Raw genomic sequence first — 23,059 nt, 5'->3', positions numbered from 1 at the left:
GTGTGCTTGACCCCAGCACCCTCCAGCTATTTATATCTCTTCCTGCTGTGTCTACATTGAGTGTATCTGCTGAAATAAGTCATAACTGAGAAACCACTTTTGTGTGAGTTTTGTGGGGGACTGAATACAAAGATAGAAAGGATACTGGGGAAGGGGAAAGGAGCGCCTGAGCACACGTGCACATGCACGCACACATGCGCACACACACACACACACACACACACACATATTGTTCTGGGACTGGGGAGATGGCTCAGTTGGTAACAGCACTTATTGCTCTTACACAGGCTCGGTTGCCTGCACCTGCGGGATGCCTCACAACCACCCATAATTACAACTCCAGGGACTCCAGCGCCCTCTTGTGGCCTCCACGGGTACTAGGCAAGCCTGCAGTGTTATATGCATGCATGTAGGCAAAACACTCATTCACACAAAATAAAACCAATCTCTTTTGTTAAAAACCCATATAAAACGTATCGTCCCAGCGAAGACAAATGACAAATGTACTCCTCAAATGGTACAGACCCACAGGATAATTCTGAAGGCACCAGCGGGCTTCAGGGAACTTGGTAAGATGACAGAGAAAGGTATCTGTTTTCTGGGAAAAGCTTAGAGCTGAGAAGCTGATGCATAATTTTCTCACAATTTCACGGAAGCCTGAAAAGGGAGGTCCAATGGCCAATGTTATATTTGGTTTCTGTCATGGAGCTAGTTTTAGAAGAGACAGAAAGACAGGACAGTCAGGGCATTGTAGCCCTGTGCGGAGGTCTGTGAAGTCTCCAGTCCTGAGACAGAGTCATGTCACATGTCCTCCTGACATTGTTGTATGATGCATTAAACCCAAAATCTCATTTGAAATTAAGTTCCTCATCAAGGGTCATTATTGAGAACAGGATTTCTTTCTTTTTTTAAACAAAATGGCTCCAAGAACCCTAGTTTGAATAAGAGATCCTTAGGCTCTTGTCTGTTCTGGGCTTCTTGTGTAGTTCCTGACACTACTTTTTTGTTTAGTTATTATTAATATTTCGGGTTTTCGAGACAGGGTTTCTCTGTATAGCCCTGGCTGTCCTGGAACTCACTCTGTAGACCAGGCTGGCCTCGAACTCAGAATTTCACCTGCCTCTGCCTCCCAAGTGGGCTTTTTCTTTTGTTGTTGTTTTCATTATATTATGTTTCAACCTCTTTTAAAATCCACTATCTTGTCCCTGTGGACAACTGGCCATAAATAACAGCTCACTAAGATTTTTTTCAGCCTCAGAGTGACTCTCATTAGCTCCAACTTAACCGCCTGTTTTTCATGGTGTGCCATTTTGAAAACAGTAAATGGGAAAGCAATTGTATTAGAAACCAAAGCAAATTACACAGTAAAATAATTAGGTATTGGAGCAGGTTCAAGTAGATTCAAGGGAAGTAGCCAAGTTGAACAGGAATTTAACAATGAAGGCAGAATTTCAAAATAGTTGGGAAAGAGGTACTCATTAGATGGCATTGAAACAATTGGATAATTATGGGAGAGAGGGGAGATTTGATACTTATTCTACTTGGATCCAACCCAGAGCCTTATACATACTAGGCAGGGGCTCGACCACTGAGCCACGCCCCCAGCCCCTCCCTGGGGGATTCTCGGAAAGTTCTTTAATAAAGTTGAAAAAAATGTTAAATTAATCAAAATAGAGTATTGAGGGATGTGAGCATGCGCGGGGAAGGCTGGGCACGACAGCACATACCTGTCATCTCAGCACAAAGGAGCCTGAGGCAGGAAGTTCCGGCTCAAGGGCAGCCACTGATGCTCAGTTGGAGAAATGCTTGGGCAAGCACGAGGGCCTTGGTTTGATCCTTAGAACCTCTGATCCTCAGGTGAAATTCCTGGGCGGGGTGGCATGAACTTGTAAGTCAAGCAGAGGTGGGCGGATCCCTGGGGCTGCCTTGACCATCCAGGCTGACCTGCTTGGTGAGCTCCAGACTGGAGAGAAAGCAGGTCTCAAGAAACAATGTGGACAGTGTTGGAGGAACAGCACCCAAGGCTGGCCTAGGACCTATACACATACTCGCGAACACACACATGTACACACAACCCTCCACAAAAGGCCAAGTACATTAAAAAAAAAAGTATGGCTTACATCTTGAATCTGGATCAAATTTATTCAATATTACAGTGTTTGTACTGGTGAGAACAGGCCAAATATATTATTTAGAAGAAATAAATATTTCCTGCCAGGTGGGGGTGGTGGTACTGGGCTTTAAGCCCCACATGCTCGCACTTGGGAAGCAGAGGCAAGTGGATCTTTGTGAGTCCCAGCCCAGCCTGGTCTACAGAGTGACTTCCACCACAGCAGGAGCTACATAGAAAAACCCTGTCTCGCCGGGCAAGTTGGCGCATACCTTTAATCCCAGCACTCGGGAGGCAGAGGCAGGCGGATTTCTGAGTTCGAGGCCAGCCTGGTCTACAGAGTGAGTTCCAAGACAGCCAGAGCTACACAGAGAAACCCTGTCTCGAGAAACCACCCCAAACAAAACAAAACAAAACAAAAAAGCGAGGCTGAGTCTGGATCAAGTTTATTTATTTAACGTTGTAACAGTTGTAACAGCAGGAACCAATATCGACTGTTAGGAACACAAAGCAGTTTTCCTAGAGGCTCTGGACCTGCTTAACACTGCTGTACCATTCACCTGAGAGAGAGTCCCGAGGGTGTGGGAGGAGTCAGCCAGCGTCCAAGCACCCTGGCTACTTCTGCACAACAGAAATCTACCAACTACAGTGACCACGTGAGGGCTTTTAAGATTCACAAAACTCGTTCAACGTCAGAGAATTCACACTGGAGAAAAGCCCTATGCTCAGGAAGGTATTTCAATTAATCCCTTCCCCTAGAGCCTCGAAGACCCTTTGGTCAGAATCCTAACCTACAGACAGTATCAGCTCATTCATTTCAAACTCCCCTATTATCTAAGTCATCTGGCTGGTCACAAGGAACGGACGGCCATGGCAGTACACGAGTGAGGGGTGTGCTGAATGTGGCTGTCTGCTGGGAGAGAGAGCTACAAGAGAAACTGGCAAGAAAAACCATGCAGAGATGCCCCAGTGCTTCTCATTAGAGAACACACAGAAAAGAAATGCACCCATAAAGGTTGTGGGAGAGGCTTGAACACATCACCCCATGGCTGAGCGGTGTAGCGCCCTCATGTGGAGGAACAGGGAAAAGCTGCTGTTCTCTTCACTGGATTTAAGACAATACTAAGCTAGGAAGGTTTTCTGGGGTGGGGGAAGACAGGTTTAAAGGTATTAGCTGCAGCAGCAAATGGGTATAACAAGGCAAGTCTATGATCCCAGGGGCTCAGCAGGCTAAGCAGGGGGAAAAATGTGAGTCCAAGGCCAGCCTGGGCTACAGAGTGAGATTCAGGCCAGCCTAGGCAACTCAGTAAGACCTTGTCTCAAAATCAAGTCAAAAAAGAGTTGGGGACATGATTCAGCAGTAGAGCACCTGCCCAGAATCCCCCAGTGAGGGGCTGGGGGTGTGGCTTAGTGGGAGAGCACTTTCCAGAAAGTGTGAGGTCCAGAGTTCAATCTACATACAGTACCTTACGTAAGTACTGTCATCTCATCTGGTGAAGGTGGGGCGGGGAGTGTAATCCTATCACAAGGTACACATTTAAATGTTTCCTTTTTGCCCCCAAGCCCGGATTTCATCTTCATGTGTTCTTTTTTTCTCTCTGGAGGCACATTCCTGTTCTCTTTACAGGCTGAGACTCACTTTGCCGGTGAGCAAACTGGCCTTAGCACCTGGACCTTATACCATGTGGGGCGCACAAGGTATGTACTGAGGGCTGGTGTCAGAATCTGCGTCACAGCTTCTCATTGCCTTAGCTCATGTCTCTCACGGGCACCCATGTTCCTGTAAAGCATTAGAGAGGCTTGGGCAGGCTAAAGAAGAGATTGTAGAAGCAGCAGGATTTTTAAAGGGCCACAGAGTCCAGAAATCGGGCTGCTTATCCCAGCAAATGTAAGCGAAACTCCTGAAACCCAACCCTATGACTTTTTAGGTCACAGTTGCAGGGGAAGATGCAGATTTGAGTCCTGGCTCCTCCACTCAGGAGTTGCATGGGTAGGAGAGAGCTGAGGGAAGCTCTCTACATCGATTTCCCTCAGTTGTAACAGGAGGCCACAAAAGACTTATTTCAAAGCTTGTTGAGAAGATTCAATGAGACACCGCCTGGGACCCACGGGTCACTGTGAGCACTTACAAATTAGGTACTCTTAGGAGATCCTCTCGCCGGGCGTGGTGTGGTGGCGCACGCCTTTGATCCCAGCACTTGGGAGGCAGAGGCAGGTGGATTTCTGAGTTCGAGGCCAGCCTGGTCTACAGAGTGAGTTCCAGGACAGCCAGGGCTACACAGAGAAAACCCTGTCTCAAAAAACCAAACCAAACCAAACCAAAAAACAAAAAAAGAGATCCTCTCACACAGATGGGGGATGACAGAATGCCAGTCAGGGACCTCAATGAAGACACAGCTGGCTCAAAGGAACAGCTGGGAGCCCTGCTGGTGACCTCAGACCAGGGAGTAGGGCAATGAGAAACACAGCCCGGGGCCTAAGTAGCTTTTGTTTGTTTGTTTGTTTTGAGGAAGGACTTCATTTATGATACCCAGGCTAGTCTCACACTCACTTTGTAGCCAAGGATGACTTTGAACTCTTGAGTGCCCTGCCTTGCTGGGATTACAGGTGTGTGCTGCCAAGAGCAGCAAGGGTGCAAATCTGCAGGTCTCTAGACGGATGCCTTGAGAAGGCCCCTGGAAGCCCTGCCCGCTTTAGAATGAACCTGGATTACCTTCCATCTGTCCCTTCAGAGCCTGCACTTTCTCCACCTCTGTCTCTTCTACCCCTTTGTGCTATTTCTTGTTGAATGTGGCTCGGGGCAGTCATTCTAGGTCCAACTGGAGACGCTGTCCTAGAGACTCAGCCCAGATTACATCCTAGCAACTAATTTCCAGAGCCAGAGTCCGGTATACTGGAGACAACAGATTTGGATGTGGCCTGCCCACATGTTCCCAAGTACTGGGATTACAAGATGCTCCACCACACCTGGTTTCTGAAGAATTGCAAAAGGGTGCCAGGGCTTCTCTGTGCATGCTAGGCAAGCACCTTACCAATTGAGCGACATCTCCATCTCTTACCGTACTTGCTTTAGAAGAAGGTTAGAAGCAGGGCTGTGGCCATAGGGGAACTTGGGATTTAGAGACATCAAGACATTTTCATAGATGACAAGGAAGGGGAGTTCTATCCTTGGTGGGACCCAGAACTCAGCCATAGGCGAAAAGGGCTGTGACCTTTGCCTGGGGCTCCCTTGGGGAGCAGCTCAGTGTACCCCTTCATGTCTCTATGTTACCTCCAGAAACTGTCTGCCTACTAAGTTCCGAAGTTACCATTTCCCCGACAGGTATGGGTCTAGGCAATTCGGGAGCTGAGCCTGCAGACCTCCAAGGTCACCTGAGGGTGGTCCTCGAGCCAGCCTCCCCTGCAAGCTGGGTGTGCTGAGTCAGCATACCCGTGCCCATTCTTGCTTAGTCACCAAGTGCCCCTTCCCAAGGTCTTCCTGCATCCTAGCACCACTCTAACTAATAACATCTTCAAGCAGAGGGGAGGGGACTGGGGCTCCAGCCCCTTTATGGATCTTCTGAGCTAATATGGCTGGGCGGCCTGGTGGCGAGGATCAGGGCTAGGGTGGAAGGTGTAGCAATAAGAAATCTCCTACCGCCCTGTGTGAAAACTGTCTGGAAAAGAGGTTCATCTTCAAAGGCAACTGGCCAGAGCCCATCTCCTATACCACAGAGTCCATAGTGACACACAGCTACTAGGCACGGCCCTTCCCTCAGTGTTTCAGCACTTGAAGACTCCGTGGAGAATGCAAAAGACAAGACGTGGCTCTCTTTCAAATACTGTCTGTCAGGGAAGAAGAAAAAAAAAAAAACAGGTATAAGTAGACCATAGATGAAGAGAGCTTTTTTTTTTCCATTTATTTATTTAATTTGATTGATTGAGTGTGTGGTGGAAGAGTGAAAATGGGTCAGAAGGGAGGGAGGGAGGGAGAGAAGGAGGCCTTCACATGCTGGGATGATCCGTGCCTTGCGTGGTCAGTCTCAGTGTTTTATCCAAAAGACTTTGGTTCTGGCCTCCTATTTTATTCTCAAAGGGCAGTCTGGGAACCCTGCACGGATAGAAAGGGAAACCACATCACGTTACATCACGTCACGTCACGTCAAGCAAGCAAGCAAGCAAGCAAGCAAGCAAAACCAAAACCAAAAATATATGTCTGTTAAGCAAAGCTAAGCCAAGCCAAGCCTGCCACATTCATTTTACAAAGGCTGATAGCCTGCCACCTTGGTCTACGAAGTGAAAACAAGTAGAAGGAGAAGAAAATGAAATATTACTTTGTTAGAACTTTTCTATATTTTAAGAAACATTACGCGGGGTGACATCCAAATGCATCGTCCTTGAACCTCTCAGACAATGCTTCCCAATGCAATGCCTACCTCCTCCTCCTCCTCCTCCTCCATGATTGTTCCCCACTGTGGGATCCACCATGCATTCCACAGCACAACCATAAAGACAGACGAGACAGCTAAGGTTATGAAAAACAGAAGGCAGGAGGAATTGGCTGATCTCCTTATCTACATTGTTCCAACGTGCCAGAGGCTGTTCACCTTGGAGACCTGCTGCGGATATGGGTGAAGAGAGCTTTTGTAGACACCAAATCCACACAGAAACTTGTCAAATGTATAGGCTCACAGAATCCTGGAGGGCTTTCAGGAAGAGGTGGGCTTTGGGCAGGCTTGAAACATTAGCCTCTTACCTATCATCTCAGCAATCAGTAGGCTGAGGCAGGGGAATGGCAAGTTTGAGACCAGTCTGGGTTATATAGGTGGTCCTGGGCTGTATAAGAAAGGTAGCTAGCTGGTGGCTGGAGAGATGGCTCAGCAGTTGAGAATAATGACTGTTCTTCCAGAGGTCCTGAGTTCAATTCCCAGCAACCACATGGTGGCTCACAACCATCTGTAATGAGATCTGATGTCCTCTTCTGGTGTGTCTGAAGACAGCTACAGTGTACTCACATTCATAAAATAAATAAATCTTAAAAAAAAAGAAAGAAAGAGAGAGAGAGAGAGAGAGAGAGAGAGAAAGAAAGGAAGAAAGAAACAAAAAGGAAGGAAGGAAGGAAGGCAGGCAGGCAGACAGGCAAGGAAAGATAGCTGAAGAAACCAAGGGCAGCAAGCCACATTGCTGCAAGGCTGCTGTGTCAGTCCCTGCACTGAGCTCCTGCCCTGGTTTCTAGATGATGAACTGAGGCTGTGGGACAAATGGCCTCTTTGGTTCCCGAGCTGCCTTCAGTCATGGTATTTATGACAGCAACCGAAAGCAAACTGCCTAGTTCTCACGCTGGGCCAGGCTCTGCCCAGACATTGGATGGGATTCAGCAGAAAGCCAACACATTCCTGCCGCAGAGGGAATCTTTGTACACTATGAATAAGGGAAAATTTCCATTCACTCCATAATTCATACTGGAGAGGCAGACTCCCAATGAATGCATGCAGGGAGGGAGGACGCTCCTTGGATGGAGGCGAACAGCCATCGAGAGGAGACAAATCACAGGACGGATACAGCACCTGAATAGGCTCGAACCCACGTCAGAGCTCATCACCCTGGAGAGAACGCACATCCTCCTCGTGTGGAAGTGGAGTTCCGAGGGGGCCCCACTGCACCCAGCGTCAGATGAGCCATTGGGAGCTAAAGCCTTTGAATGGAACGAATCGGGGGCGGTAATGGTTCAGGGGACAAATCAAGTCTTATTCATCAGCTGAAGGTTCCGGCTGGGACGAGGGTGGATGCTCGCTCGTCATCGGTGACGTGACGAGGCTCCGGGGGCACTCCTATCTCACAAGACAGATACCAAAGAAGTCCCCACCCCCACCCCCAGGACAGCAGTGGAGGGGAGACAGACTTAGAAGGTCATCTTGATGGCCCCCATGCTCAGAGCAGCAGCAGACAAGACACAGAGAGCCAGGAGTGCCTAGGATCCCAGCACTTGGGAGACTGAGGCAGAAGGGTCATGGGCGATTGGGGCTGCTTTGGTGGCTTGGTGGGTAAAGGCAGTTGCTACCACAAATGACCTGAGTTCAGTCCCCAGGTCCCACCTAGAGGAAGGAGAGAACTGACTCCTACAAGATGACCTCTGACCTCCACACCTCTTGTGCCCTACCCCCACACAAATAGCTGTAATAAAAAAGTAGTACAGGTAAATAAATAAACTAATTACTATAAACAAAGAGTTTGGGCCAAGCCTGGGCTACTTAGAACCCCTGCCTCAAAACTGGGAATGTAGTTGAGTTGGTAGAGCGTTTTGTCTACCACTCTACAAACCCTCACAGAACCCATGCTAGCTTCAAAGTAGCCATGCACTTTCTGGCAGGCTCATCCCTGCCTTTCAGCAGAGAACACCTTTCCAGAAGTCTCTCTGGCTTTCATGGTGTCAGATGATGTCATCCCCCTCCCCCCCCAGCTCCCGGGGGCCCAGCACTTCCACTCTCAAAACTTAACAAACCGACTGGCCTGCCTGCTAGAATGGGAGCCCCAGGAGAGCCTGGGTCAGGCTTGCCTGTTCACTGCCCCAGTGCCACAGCGCCTGGCTCCCCCGTGAAGCTCCCTGGGTCCTGGTTCTATTCATAGCACCACATAAACCTGGCACAGCGATGCATCCCTGTGACCTCAGCATCTGGAAGACTAGGACTTCAAGGTCAACTGGGACTGTTTAGTAAACAAAGACAGCCTGAGCAGCAGGAGGCCTAGGGCGAGAGGCAGGCAGAGGGTGGAAACACAAAGGCTAGGTTTAAGGGACACTAGTGCCTTTGGGACAGAGAGCTCCAGATGACACACAGTCCTGCACAGGTGACCCTTGGGGTCCACTAAGAGTCTCCAACCCTGTACATAAGAGAAGAATCTAGGCCTGTGCTTCCCAAAGCATCCTCCTCCCGCTGGGCTACAATGTCTCCTTCATAGCCTCTCTCTCCTCTTTATTATGCAGTAAAATCTCCATCCTTTTGGTGGTTTTTTTGTTTTGTTTTGTTTTGTTTTTTAGGTTTTTCGAGACAGGGTTTCTCTGTGTAGCCCTGGCTGTCCTGGCACTCACTTTGTAGACCAGGCTGGCCTCGAACTCAGAAATCTGCCTGCCTCTGCCTCCCAAGTGCTGGGATTAAAGGCGTGCGCCACCACGCCCGGCTTTTTGGTGGTTTTTTGAGACAGGGTTTCTCCATGTAGCCCTGGCTGTCCTTGAACTCAGAGATCTGCACGCCTCTGCCTCCCATGTGCTGGGGTGAAAGGTGTGTGCCACCACCACCGGGCTCTGGGTTCTTTCTTTAGTTCCTTGCCTTGGTCTTGTGAGGGCTCCTGATGCCTCATGCCCAGGAACTCTGCTTGCCTGTGATCGGCAAGAAGGCCTGGCTGCTGTGTGTTCCAGAAGCCGCTGCTGTGGATGGGTTACTTGTAAATATCATCAGAGCAACCTGTGCTATCTGGTGCTGGGATACAAGACAAAGAAGAAGGAAGGGCTAATTACAAGTGGCCAGATGGTCTTGGAGTTCTAGGGGGGTCCTGGTGTTCAAAAGTTTAGAAGAAAGAACTGCAGAAGTTGGGCCTGGTGGCTGGCAACTGTATGTCAGGCTGTGCTTGGTTTCTCTGGAAGCTCAGCTTCTATACATCGGAAATAAAATGGGGTGTGGTGATGCAGGCCTGTCATTCCAGCATTATGGAAGCTGAGGCAGGAGGATCTTAGTTCCAGACAGCCTAAGCTGTACAGTCAAATGTGGTGGCTCAAGACTATAATCCTAGCATTTAGGATTGTATTGGGAAGAGGAGCAGGTTCAAAGCCACAATCAGCTATGTCGTGAGTTTGAGGCTAGCATGGGTTATGTGAGGCCCTATTTAAAAAACACAACAAAAAGCAGACACAACATAGCCTGTGAGAGGCAGAGCCCAAACTGGAAGTTCCTGAAGTTGCGTCTACCTTAGACTAAACCACATGGTCTTTCAATCGCCACAAGGGACAAAGGGCAGAACTGGTAACACCATTACTCGGGATGTGTTTCTAGAGACTCTGGGGACACTGGAAAGCCATGTGAATGGGAAGGTCAAGGCTGAAATGGTCACGCACCCACTTAGCACACCTCTCCCGAGCCTCACGGGGGAGCCAGGCGCTGTGGCACTGGGGCAGTGAACAGGCAAGCCTGACCCAGGATCTCCTGGGGCTCCCATTCTAGTAGGCAGGTCACCAGTTTGTTGAGTGTTTTGAAAGTGGAAGCTCTGGGTCCTGGGAGCTCGGTGGAGAATGATCTGACACCATGAAAGCCACGGAGACTTCTGGAAAGGTGTTCTCTGCTGAAAGGCAGGGAAGAGCCTGCCAGAAAGTGCATGGAGCAGCCGATATTGACATAGAGGAAGCAGGTATGGTTATCTCACTGTATGAGCCCACAGGCCCACTCCCAAGGTGGTTTCTTATTGGTACAGAGAGCAGGCTGAGTGGGGAGTGGCTCAGGGTGACCTGGATAAAACACTCACTGGTTTCTTTCTGTCCCCTGGAGTGGGCAGGAAAAGCTGGTGCCTACCTAGGCTGCGGTTTAAAGTAGGCTTTGTGAGGGACATACATGGAGAAATATCGCCCTCTTGTGGCTGAGAGCAGTATTGCCTAGAAGAGCAAGACTGGGCCTGCTCTTTTCTAGTCTTTTCTAGTAACCCCATGCCAGGGTTTAGTGGCCTGAGAATCCTCTAGGGTGATCAACGGGGAAAATATATAAATAAACACACACATGCATGTTCATCTAGTCAGCAGGTGTTCCACAGGTATTCAAATGTCCACCCATGATTCTTGTAAAATAGCAACAGTAAAAAGTTTTCTCACACTAATATTTTAGCTTTTGTTCATAACAGGGGAAATGTAATACAAGAATTAAAAAAGAAGAAAAACGGACCAGCGAGATGGCTCAATGAGCAAAGGCACTTGCTGAGAAAAGTCTGACAACCTGAATTTGATCCCAGGACCCACAGTAGAAAGAGTCAACTCCCCAAAGCAAGCATGTGCTAAGCCTGCAGACACACACACACACACACACAGACACACACACATATATACAGAGACACACAGACACATACATACAGAGACACAGACACACACACACATAGACACACACACATATATACAGAGACACACAGACACATACATACAGAGACACAGACACATACATACAGAGACACACACACATATATACAGAGACACACAGACACATACATACAGAGACACAGACACATACATACAGAGACACAGACACACACACACATAGACACACACACACACAGACACACACACATATATACAGAGACACACAGACACATACATACAGAGACACAGACACACACACACATATATACAGAGACACACAGACACATACATACAGAGACACAGACACATACATACAGAGACACAGACATACACACACATAGACACACACACACAGACACACACACACATATATACAGAGACACACAGACACACACACACATAGACACACACACACATATACAGAGACACACAGACACATACATACAGAGACACAGACACATACATACAGAGACACAGACACACACACACACAGACACACACACACATATATACAGAGACATACAGACACACACATACAGAGACAGACACACACACAGAGACACAGACACATACCTACAGAGACAGACACACAGACACACACACATACAGACACACACACACAGAGACAAATACAGAGGCACACAGACACATACAGTCAGACACACATATCCCCCTCCCAAACACATGACGACACACAGACAGACAGACAGACAAACACACCCCTCCCAAACACACAAAGATAAGAAGCAATAGATCAGTGGCCCAAGGGGGTATCTAGGAAGGAGCCAGGCTGCTGTAATGTGAGCCGGTTGATGCTGGCAATGAACCACTATTCAGGTGGCTTCCAGCTTCCTTCCACACCAGGCTGGCCACAAATCCACGCGGGGGCTGGGAATCCAGACTGACGGTCGCCCACTGGCCCTCTCTGGTTAGTTCCTCGGGTCCCTTCAGCTCACACACCTGCTGAGGGGAGGGGCTGCCTTTCCTACAAAGTTACAGGGATGGATGACTATGTAAACTACAAACAGTGTGCTGTTGCAGCCAGGCAGTGGTGGCACAGCCTTTAATCCCAGTACTTGGAAGGTAGAGGCCCAAAACAGGCAGGGCTACAGAGAAATCCTGTCCCCACCAAAAAAAAAAAAAAAAAAAGAAAAAAGAAAAAAAAAAGTGCTGTTGCAGAAATGTGTGTGTGCAAGAGAGAGGAGAGGGAGAGAAGGGGGAGAATGCATATAAAACACATAAACAATAAACAAGGGCTACATCGAAACAAGCTTGTCCAAGCTCAGCTGTACACTGAGACTCAAGTCTAGATTATGAAGTGAGTCAGAGCCTCATCATGCCTTCGGGAACTGGGAGCCAAGGCCAGGTTTCCATGCCCAACCCTTGCTAGCCCCTATCAGCATATCAGCTTGGTCATTCAGAGGACTTGGGTCAATCTTCCATCAGGGTGGACCAGCAGTGGCACAGGGCCAGGTACAGTACAAGGGACAGGGACTTCTGATGCTTGCAGTCCGGTCATCTGAGGTCTCTGGTCTGCCATTATGCCTGGCTTCCATCAATATCTCTCTCTCTCTCTCTCTCTCTCTCTCTCTCTTTCCCCCCTCCTTCTTCTCCTCATCCTTTTCCTCCTCTTCCTCCTCTTTTTTTTCTTTGAGACAGGGTCACCCTATGCCACTCTGGCTGGCCTAGAACTCACTATGAAGATCAGGCTGGCCTCGAACTCACAGAGATCTACCTTCCTCTGTCTCCCAAGTGCTGGGACTGCAGGAACACAGCACCACACCCAGCTCTTAAGCATCCAGCACGGCGATGGTCTTTTATATAAAGTCTCTCTCTGAAAGCTCCCTGCGGATAGGTGCAGCTTCAAGTCAACCCTCTGATGAGCCTGTAGACTCTGAATGGGGGGTTCCAGGGACTGACCACAAACATGGGGTTTCCACGTGCAGAGCACCCGTGGGTTACTCCCAAGTGTGGTTTTCTGCTGGGTCAGACAGCATTAGGGGAGAAGGACTTCCCCCAATCTGTGGACTTACTGTGTGAATCTGAGACGGCCTCACATTCTGAATGATCAGTCCCTGGCTGGTGCTGCTGTTTTTAGATCTATTTTTATGTGCTAGGACACATGAGTGCCGGTGTTTGAGAAAGCCAGAAGAGGGCATCAGAGTGGCTGTGAGCTGCCCATGGTGGGTGCTAGGAACCAACTTCAGGTTCTCAGCAAGAGCAGGAAGTGTTCTCACTGCCTACCCGTATCTCCAGCACCTTACAGGGCTACATTGAAGGCTGTGGAGGTTTCAGTTGGAGGGGCCTGGTCTGGGCAGGCCTTCGAGGATTCCCCTCACGTCTGGTCCCAGTCTATTCTGTCTCTTCCTTATCTACCACTATGTGAGAAGTCTTTGCCACATACTCCTGTTGCTGTGAGCTCTGTAATGCCCTCCCTCGTATGACGGACCGAACGAACCCTTCAAGCCAGCGATTCTCAACCTTCCTAATGCTGTGACCTTTAACACAGTCCCTCCTGGTGTGCTGACTCACCCCGAACCATAAAGTTACTGTCATTGCTACTTCATAACTGTAATTTTGCTACTGTTATGAATCGTAACGTAAATATCTGTGTTTTTTGATGATCTTAGGTGACCCCTATGAAAGGGTCATTTGACCCAAGGGTTCATGACCCACAGGTTGAGAACTGCTGCTCTAAACCACAAGCCTAAAGAAACCCTTCCTTTCTTTAGCTGCTTCCTGTCAGACAGTACATTCTAAATCTCTCTCTCTATCTATGTATGTGTGTGTATGTGCGCCATTGTGTGTGCAGGTGACCTCAAAGGCGAAAAAAAGGGTGTCAGATCCTTTGGAGACGGAGTTATAGGTGGTTGTAAACTACCCAGTGTGAGCGCTGGAACTCAAACTTGGGTCCTCTGCAAGAGTAGCAAGTGCTCTTAACCACTGAGCCATCCTACCAGCCCTGTCAGGGATTCTGGCTGTGGGGATGAAGGAAGTAAGTGGCTCGGCGCTTTCTCTCCCAGGCAATGGGGGTGGGGTGGGGGGTGGGGGCAGTACTCCTGCGAGGCAGAGCCAGCCTTGGCAGCCAAGTTCCAGCAGAACCCCTCCCTCAGACCCTCTAATGCGTTAGGCACACTGTCATACGACGGGTCTTCTGACTGGAACCAGGAACTTACCTGGACTGTAAGCTGGGTCCCTCTCATGTCCTTCAGCGTTCTTCCCTCTTCTCTCCTGCTCGGATCCCGAGGCCAACGGAAGGGGAATGAACACACTGCGATGTTCTGCGGCACGGGTGCGCGAGACTTCCTCAGAGGGTCTGCTTCAGGTCCCTTCACAGGATTACCTTTCGGACAGCTGCCAAGGCGAACTCTTAAAAACATAGAGGATTCAAATGTTACCTCAACAAAGAGGTCCATGAGCGCGCCTTTCCCTCCTGGACCCGGAGTACCTGCTGCATACAGTACAACAATGAGGTCTAAGGTGTATCATCTTAAGGGATCAGGGGCTTTGTTGCTTCATTTGTTTATTTATTTACTTATTTATTTTTAAAGATTTATTTATTTTATGCATGTAAGTATAAGTATACTGCCGCTGTCTTCAGACTCACCAGAAGAGGGCATCGGATCCCATTACAGATGGTTGTGAGCATCATGTGGTTGCTGGGAATTGAACTCAGGACCTCTGCAAGAGCAGTCAATGCTCTTAACCGCTGAGCCATCTCTCCAGCCCCCTTATGTATGTATGTATGTATGTATGTATGTATGTATGTATGTATTTATTTATTTATTTTGGTTTTTTGAGACAGGGTTTCTCTGTGTAGTCCTGGCTGTCCTGGAACTCACTTTGTAAATCAGGCTGGCCTCGAACTCAGAAATCCACCTGCCTCTGCCTCCCAAGTGCTGGGATTAAAGGCATTCGCCACCATGCCCGGCGTATGTATTTATTTATTTAAGACAAGATCTCTTGTAGCCCAGGCTGGCCTTTAACTCTCTACAGCTAAGGATGATGCTTTTATTTTTTTCCTTTTTAAAAATAGTGTTTCTCTGTGTAGCCCTGGCTGTCCTGAAACTTACCTGAAACTTGTAGACCAGGCTGGCCTCAAACTCAAGAGACCCGCCTGCCTCTGTTTCCCAAGTGCACTGCCATGCCCAGCACCAAGGGTGATCTTGAGCCCCCACTCCTCGCACTCGGACTGCAGGTGTGTGCCACCTCACTCCGCTTACATACATCATGGGAGGAGCCCAGGGACTCACGCTGGATCAGCACTCTACCGACTGAGCCATAGCCCCAGCCCTTAGATATTTAGTGATCCATCCGTCCTATGCCACAGCCACAGCAAGAGATGGACACCTTTCTTGTTTTGTTTGTTTGAAACTAGGCATCTCTGTGTAGCCTTGGCTGGCCTGGACCACTCTAGGTAGACCAGGCTGACCTTGAACTCCCAGAGATCTGCCTGCCTCTGCCTCTGAGAGCTGAGATTAAAGGCACAGTCGACCATACCTTTTTAGAAACAGACTATTTTTATAAATTATTTATTTGTGTGCATTCGTGCCTGGGTGTCTGTGTAGAGGCAGGGTCTGGGGTTCAAGACGTCTCAGCTAGGTTGAGAGCTGACAAGTCCCAGCAATCCCCCTGTCTCTGATCCCTTCCTTGGGGCTAGGGTAGGTGCTGGGCTCTAAACTCTGGTCCTCATGACTGAATGATAAGAACTCTTAACCTCTGAGTTCTCTTTCCAGGAACTCTTTGTTTTCTTTCCCCAACTCCTGATCTTCCTGCCTTGTCGCCCAAGTTACAGGACAACCCTGGGGCAGAGCCACGCCTGGCTGAGGGTTAAAGCAGGTTGTAAACGATCAATCGATTGATGACAGTCTTAGTGAGGTTACAACTTATTTTCATTTTCTTTTCTAGGCTCATTTCGTTTCTTTTAAACCCATGGGAGAGCTCCCCCCCCTACGGTTTCACACTCCTGGTGGGGGCAGGCGGGGGTGGGGGCTGGGGGTGGGGAGGATGAGGAAGGAAGGAAGGAGGAGAGGCCTGAGGTGAGGGAGGTGTGAGGGGTTCGGGTGGAAGAACTTGAGCTCTGCCAGCTGCTGAGTGGAAGGTGTGGCTGGCACGCGCTGGGGAGGCTGCCTGATGGGGTGTTGGTGAGTGATCCCCAAGGGCAGAGTCCTGGTAGGCAGTCAGGGAACAGCAGCAACGTGAGACAGGGTGGAGCACTGCTCAAGGCCTAGGAGGACTCTGGCAGAGGCTGTGGCTGCCGTGTGGAGAGGTCCGGGTCAGCTTCAGGACGATCAAGGGCAAGCAAGGGGGAGGGGGGTATGGGAAGCTGGGCTTGACACTGCTCCTGGGCAAAAAGCAAATACAGATCATACATAGGAACGGAGCCGAGTGTGTGGCTCACACTCGTGACCCCATGCCTCAGGAGCTGAGGCTAGATAATTACTAGTTTCGGGTCAACCTAGTCTACACAGCAAAGCCCTGTTTCCAAAAAAAAAAAAAAAACCCTAAAAACAAAGTAAAACAAAAACAACAAAAAAACAAAAAGAAAAAAAAAAAACCCAAACCACATATAAACTATAATAAAAAAGAACTTCTGTATGTTAAGCACTCTGTAATCTAGAAAGTTCTTTTAAACTTACTACTTATTTAATACATTATCTAGGCACAAGATCAAACCCATGGCTTTGTGTGTACCAGGCAGGGGCTCTACCACTGAGCCACGCCCCCAGCCCCTCCCTGGGGGATTCAAGGCAGGGGCTCTACCACTGACCCACACCCCAATCCTTGTGTGTTATTTTATGATACTCATATATAGAGAAACAGAGGCTCAGAGAAGTCCCAGAACTTGCCCCAGCGTGTCCTGCTATGCACAGGGAGCCAGAGCCCGGTTCTAGCCAGTGACTGCATCACTGGGCTGGGCAGGTAGGCAGTGGTTCTGGTCAATGACACTAAAGTCATTGAGAAGCTGGAGACTTCTCACACCCAGTGACGAGTACAACACGTGCTTGCTCAGCACTGGACAAGAGTCCTGGCTGCGTTATGTGCTGAACCACAGGCTGGTCCTGAGAGGGTTTGGCTCTGGTGGCTCTCATCTAGCTTTGTCTCTGACAGAGTTTCACTATATAGGTCAAACTGACCCCAGATTCCCATCAGTGCCCTTGCACCTGACTCCCAAAGTGCTGGGTCACAGCTGTGAAACCCCAGCTCGAGTCTACTGTGTCCAAGCCCCAACCTCTCTCTCTCTCCCTGGGAAAGGCTCTCCTGTGTATTCTTTAGAAAGGAGCTGGCTAGCACACAGGAAAGTCACTGGACACTGAGTCCAGGCTCTGTGAAGCAAAGAAGAGATACTGTTGTCCACACACCTGCTCCTGAGCCACACCGTGGCATGAGGGTTGGCTAGGAAGCCATTGGATGATAACCAGGAAGTGTAATAGAGGTCTTAAAGCAACTCTTCAGGAGCTACAGAGGACACAGCCACATAAAGCTAACAGACAAGAGAGCCTTCATACTCCGGTGATCTCCTCAGGGCCTTTTGTGAGGACCACAGCAGGCTCCATACAGACTCAGAGTTTGAAGTGGGTGGAGGGTCCAACTGCCTTTCAGCCGAGGGCAAAGCAGGCACCGACTCCTGTGGGTCCTGCTCTTACCAGCGTTCCAAGAACACATCTGAAGCTGATGACGCCGGTCTTGTTCCCATTGCAGAGGTGCCGCATGTTCCAGGTGCTTCCTGAACTGTAGACCACGGGGAATGACAGAACTTCAGGAGATCTAGAAGAAACAGGGTCATCGGGTGGACACGTGGCCCTTTCCCCGCCCTTTCCCCTTAATCTTTCCTCCTCTTTCATGATTTAGCTGGGCAAGTCCTTGAATTGCAGGCTTATGACCCTGAGGGGGTTTTGTCTGTTATGTAGCCCAGGCTGGCCTCACACACACTATGTGACTCCCGAGCCTCTCACCTCCACTCTGCAGTGCTGGGATTCCACGCAGGCACCGTTTCACCCAGTACAGGTGGAGCCCAGAGCTTTGTGTATGCTAGGCAAACTCTGACTGCACCACATCCCCAGCCCTGCTGCTTCTTTTAAATTCTTGTTAGACCCAAACATAGTCCAGGCTGGCCTCAAACTCACAGAGCTCCGCCTGTCTCTTGTCTCCCAAGTGCTGGGATAAAAGGTGTGCACCACACCACCTAGCTTGCTTTTGTTGTCTCTGAAAGGGTCTTTCCACATGGCCTTTACTGCCCTGGTTCTTACTGTGATATTCAGGCTGATCTTGAACTTGTGGCAACTTCCTACTTGTGCTTCTGGGATAAGGAGTGTGCCACTGGGCTCCCCACCCCCAACACCCACCGCAGTGTATTTTTCTTGAATATTTCCTTTTCATTATTTTATGTGTATGTTGGTGTGAACATATGTATGTGTGTTTAGGTGCCCATGGAGTGCAAAGAGGGCGTCAGATCCCTTGGATATGGAGTTACAAGTGGTTGTCAGCCACCCAGTGTGGATGCTGGGATCTGAGCTCAGGTCTCCAGCACAAGCAGCCCAGCAGTGGTGGGCACGCCTTTAATTCCAGCACTCGGGAGGCAGAGGCAGGCAGATTTCTGAGTTCGAGGCCAGCCTGGTCCACAGAGTGAGTTCCAGGACAGCCAGGGCTACACAGAGAAATCCTGTCTCAACAAAACAAAAACCACAAACAAAAAACACAAAGAAAACCAGCCAAACAATAAAACAAAAAAACCAGCTTTCTGGCTAGATAAGAAATGTTAATATATTACAAATACCTACCACTAAATAATAATAAAAGTTATAGCCTTCTATAAATGATTAAAGACAGGGCTCCAGTAGGTTTAGTAGAACACTTGCTTTGTATGCAAAAGTCCCTGGATTCAATTCCTACACTGAAAGGGAAGGGGAGGATATAAAGGAAAATTCCTTCCAAATTTTATCCCTCAGACATAACCTAAATTAAAATTATTCAAAATTTAATATTATAGCTTGAAAACCCAGAGAGCTTTAAAGGAAATGTCATCTGCATACACGTAAAGGAAGCGCATTTGGTTTGGGTGTGGGGTGTATTGGGATGGTCCCGTCAAGTGGCTGAGTTGGGAGACCCAGAACCCAGGTACAAACGAAGGCTGGTGTTTATATTTGCGCAGGTGCATGTGGTGGCCAGAGGTCAACCAACCTTAGGTGACCTTCCAAAGTCACTGTCCACTTTGTTTTGTGAGACCTGGACTCTTGATATCCTAATTCATGATCCCTGATTTGACTGGGGCAGTTGGCCAGCCAACTTCCCCAGCAGGACGTGGGGGTTACAAGTGTGGCTCATTGTACCTTGCTTTGTTCTGTGTGTGGGTGCTGGGGATTGACTCTGACGGAAGGCTGTTGGGCTCGGTGGTAAGCACTTTCACACGGCTGGTCCTTTCACTCTCCCACTTTTTTTTTTTTTAGTGATGGAAGGGGACAAGGTTTCACTATGTAGTCCTGCCCGGTCTGCATCTTGTTATGTAGATCAGGCTAGCCTCAAATTAAGTCTTGATCTTCCCATCTCTGCCTTGTGAGCACTGGAATCACACGTATGTGCAACCAGTCTGGCTATTTATATATTTTTAATCATGACTCCCTAAAGTCTGTAATCCCAGGACTGGGGTAAGCTGAGGCAGGAGGATGACTACAAGTTCCAAGCCAGCCTAGGGTTACATATACAGACCTTATTTCAAACAAAACCAAGATAGGTGGCGAGATAGCTCAGCAGGTAAATGTGATGACTGCATCACATGAGTGCAATCCCCCAGACCCACGTGGCAAAAGGAAAAGGACCAATTTCTGAACCCAGGAAGTTTTATCTGACCACTACATGCCCTCCCCCTAAATACATACGCAACAACCAAAACAAACATCAAACTAAAAACAAACAAGCAAAACAGAAAACAACAAAGTCCCCCCCAAAACAAGCAAACAACAACAAAAAAAAACCCAACCAACCAACCAAAAGCACCTGCCAGCCTTGTCATTTACTGGAGTATCGAACGCGTCTGCTCTTAGGAAGCAGTGAAGCTTCCGAGGGCAAACACTGCTAGGTACTGCAGATCTGCGTCTGTCGGCCCCAGCTAGACCGTGGGTGAGGGGTACCTTATCGAATCTAACCCCAGCTCCCTCTTCTTTAATAGTGGAGGGCTGTGGCTGGGGCAGCACCCATCACTACTTGTTGTGTGTGGTGGATGCATGCTGACATATGCTTGAGAGCTCGTGGGCAACTGCAGGGGCTACAGGAAGTTATTACTCCCAGCTTCATTCCCTAGAGCCAGGGTCCGTCTCTGAACTTGAAGGTAGGGCTAGGCCCGAGGCTAGGGTCTCTGTGGGTTGTGTCCCTGCCCCCCTTTTGGGGGGAAGGGAGTGTTGCTGGGGATTCGAGTGGTTTCTCAAGGTTGTACAAGCTCTCTTACCCCTGCGTCATCTCCCCAGCCCATGGACAGCACCTAATTGCTCCGATCACCAGGATCCATTCTGCTATTCCGGACAACGTGAAGGAACTAGACGGTTAACCCAGAGTCACATCAACGGAGGGTTTCAGGACTGGAGAGGTGACCTGCGCGCCCCCCGGCTCAGGGCTGGGCTTCCCGCGCATCCAGTCCCAGGTCTGGTCCTGATTTCCCGGCTGACAATCCTCACCGTGGAAGGCTGATCCGAGCCACGAACACACGAATAGCCGCGGTTCCCACCTCAGACCTGCAACTAACGGCAGCTTGCTGGCGCCTAACTACATTTCCCAGAGTTCTCAGCGGCAAGCCTGTTAGCGGGGCTCGCGACAGAAAATTCATTGGCTCCGAGGTGATGGTGGCCGGTGACCAGCAAGGTGAACACGCAGATCTGTCGCTAACCCTCACAGCTTTCACCCTGTCCACGCGCTCGCCATCACCTGATGCTCACTTCTGGTGTGGGAGGAGGCAGAGCAAGACAGCCGTTGCCTGGAAAGGAATCAGAACTACAACTCCCAGAATGCTTCGGCATCGACAGCCTCCTGCTTCTCCAAGTAGCCCTAGTAACCGTTGTAGTTGCCACAGAGACCATTCTCAGATTATTTGGGCTCTGCAAACCAGCGAGCGAAGAAGCAGAAACCAGATTAGGGGAACGATAAAGGACAAAAGACGATATTTGACTTAAACAATGCTGACAAATGCAATGCCATTTTTCCTTCCTGGATGCTCAGGGCCAGAGCAAAGGGCGAACAGCCTTCTAGGAAATAGAGAAGCTGCCACAGGAGCTATGGGAAACGTAGTCCATTGATTACTAGCCATGCCTTTAAGAATTCAAACACAGAATTTTGCCTTATAAGTACTTAGACTAAATAGTACTCAGAAAGTCCCTTCTTTTTTTTTAATAATTTTTTAAAATTAATTAATTAATTTATTATATGTTAAGTACACTGTAGCTGTCCTCAGACACTCCAGAAGAGGGAGTCAGATCTTGTTACGGGTGGTTGTGAGCCACCATGTGGTTGCTGGGACTTGAACTCCAGACCTTCGGAAGAGCAGTCGGGTGCTCTTACCCACTGAGCCATCTCTCCAGCCCTCAAGTCCCTTCTTTATATTTACCCTCGGAGCCATTTCAGACACTGCATTTCCTAAGTGGAGCTTGTACCTGGCTAGCCTGTCTTCAGCCATCTTCCTTTAAGGTTTGTTGTACACAAAAGTAGACCAAAGGAGCCTGTGGCTATTACGATTAATACATACTTCATAAATGTGATGGTTTGTATATTCTTGGGCCAGGGAGTGGCACCATTTGGAGGTGTGACCTGGTTGGAGTAGATGTGCCTCTGTGGGTGTGGGTTTAAGATCCTCACCCTAGTTGCCTAGGAGTCAGTCTTCCCACTAGCAGCCTTTGGATGAAGACACAGAACTCTCAGCTCCTCCTGCACCATGCCTGCCTGGATACTGCCATGCTCCCACCTTGATGATAATGGACTGCACCTCTAAACCTGTAAGCCAGCCCCAATTAAATGTTGTTTTTATAAGACTTGCCTTGGTCATGGTGTCTGTTCACAGCAGTAAAACCCTAACTAAGACAATAACCTATATGGTAGGAAGAAATCTTGAAAACTACTAACGGTTTGTTCTGAGTTAACCTTCAAACTAAATGTCCACTCCAGGACACAACAGAAATGAAAGGCCTGGGTATGAATCTTTCTCTTGCTACACACTGAGAGATGGTAATTAAGGAGACTGGGATCCCAAGAGACAGTGTCAACCACCTGACCAGAGGGGCAAGACTGAAGTTTGGATAACAATGGCCTTTGTTCTATAATCTGTCCATGGATCTGATGCCCTCTTCTGGCCTATGTGTGGGCAGGTCACCTGTTTGTGCGTGTGCGTGCAGTCCGGAGACCCATACCACCAGCCTTCCTCAGTCACTCTTCTATCTATATTTTTTAAATAGGGCCCCTTACTGAATCTTTATCTGATTTGATAAACTGGCTGGCCAGCAAGCCACTGAGATCCTTCTGTCTCTGCCCACCCCCCGGCCCCCCGGGAGTGCCTCAGTGCCTGGCTTTTGTGTGAGTGCTGGGAATCCAAACTCCATTCCTCAAACACTTTAGCACTAAGCCATCTCTCTTACTTTCTCCCTCTCTCCCACTCTAGTGAAAGTGGTCAGTTTGGCTGTGGGGTCTGCCCATCTCTGAAATCGCAGGTGCCATTATCACTCCATCACATCATCACGCCATGCTGCTGTACATTGAGGATATAGATCTGAACTCAGGTCCTCAGTGCTCTCGCAGCGGGTGCTGTACTGACTGAGCCATCTTCCCAGCTTCCAAAAGGATTATATTCTTGTTGTGTAGTTGAAACAGGTTTCTACTAGTAGCAA

The 23,059-nt window shown here is 48.9% G+C and overlaps 1 protein-coding gene across 5 annotated transcripts; it reads right to left on the bottom strand.

The window, feature by feature from the left end:
* Positions 1-2,540: 2,540 nt before the first annotated feature.
* Positions 2,541-21,152, bottom strand: LOC147005376 (uncharacterized). 5 transcript variants are annotated; one of them, XM_085837326.1, is made up of 5 exons: positions 20,867-21,152; positions 20,641-20,727; positions 17,846-17,966; positions 14,375-14,567; positions 2,541-5,935 (listed from the first exon to the last, which is right to left on the bottom strand). In XM_085837326.1, the coding sequence occupies exons 1-4, from the start codon at positions 21,013-21,015 to the stop codon at positions 14,538-14,540; spliced, it is 387 nt and encodes a 128-aa protein (XP_085693452.1). In that variant the 5' UTR covers positions 21,016-21,152; the 3' UTR covers positions 2,541-5,935; positions 14,375-14,537. The 5 variants fall into 5 exon arrangements, 4 of the variants coding, with proteins under 4 accessions (XP_085693452.1, XP_085693451.1, XP_085693454.1 ...); XM_085837325.1 differs by lacking the exon at positions 2,541-5,935 and adding an exon at positions 6,012-6,200; XM_085837328.1 differs by lacking the exon at positions 2,541-5,935 and adding an exon at positions 7,239-7,784.
* Between the last annotated feature and the right edge of the window lie 1,907 nt (positions 21,153-23,059).

The sequence above is a fragment of the Mus caroli genome, unplaced genomic scaffold (assembly GCF_978045245.1).
Source record: "Mus caroli unplaced genomic scaffold, Mus_caroli_1 scaffold_4, whole genome shotgun sequence".
NCBI classification, from domain to species: Eukaryota; Metazoa; Chordata; class Mammalia; order Rodentia; family Muridae; genus Mus; species Mus caroli.
The sequence above is the reverse complement of the archived record's forward strand: the minus strand, read 5'-3'. Positions and strand labels throughout refer to the sequence as shown.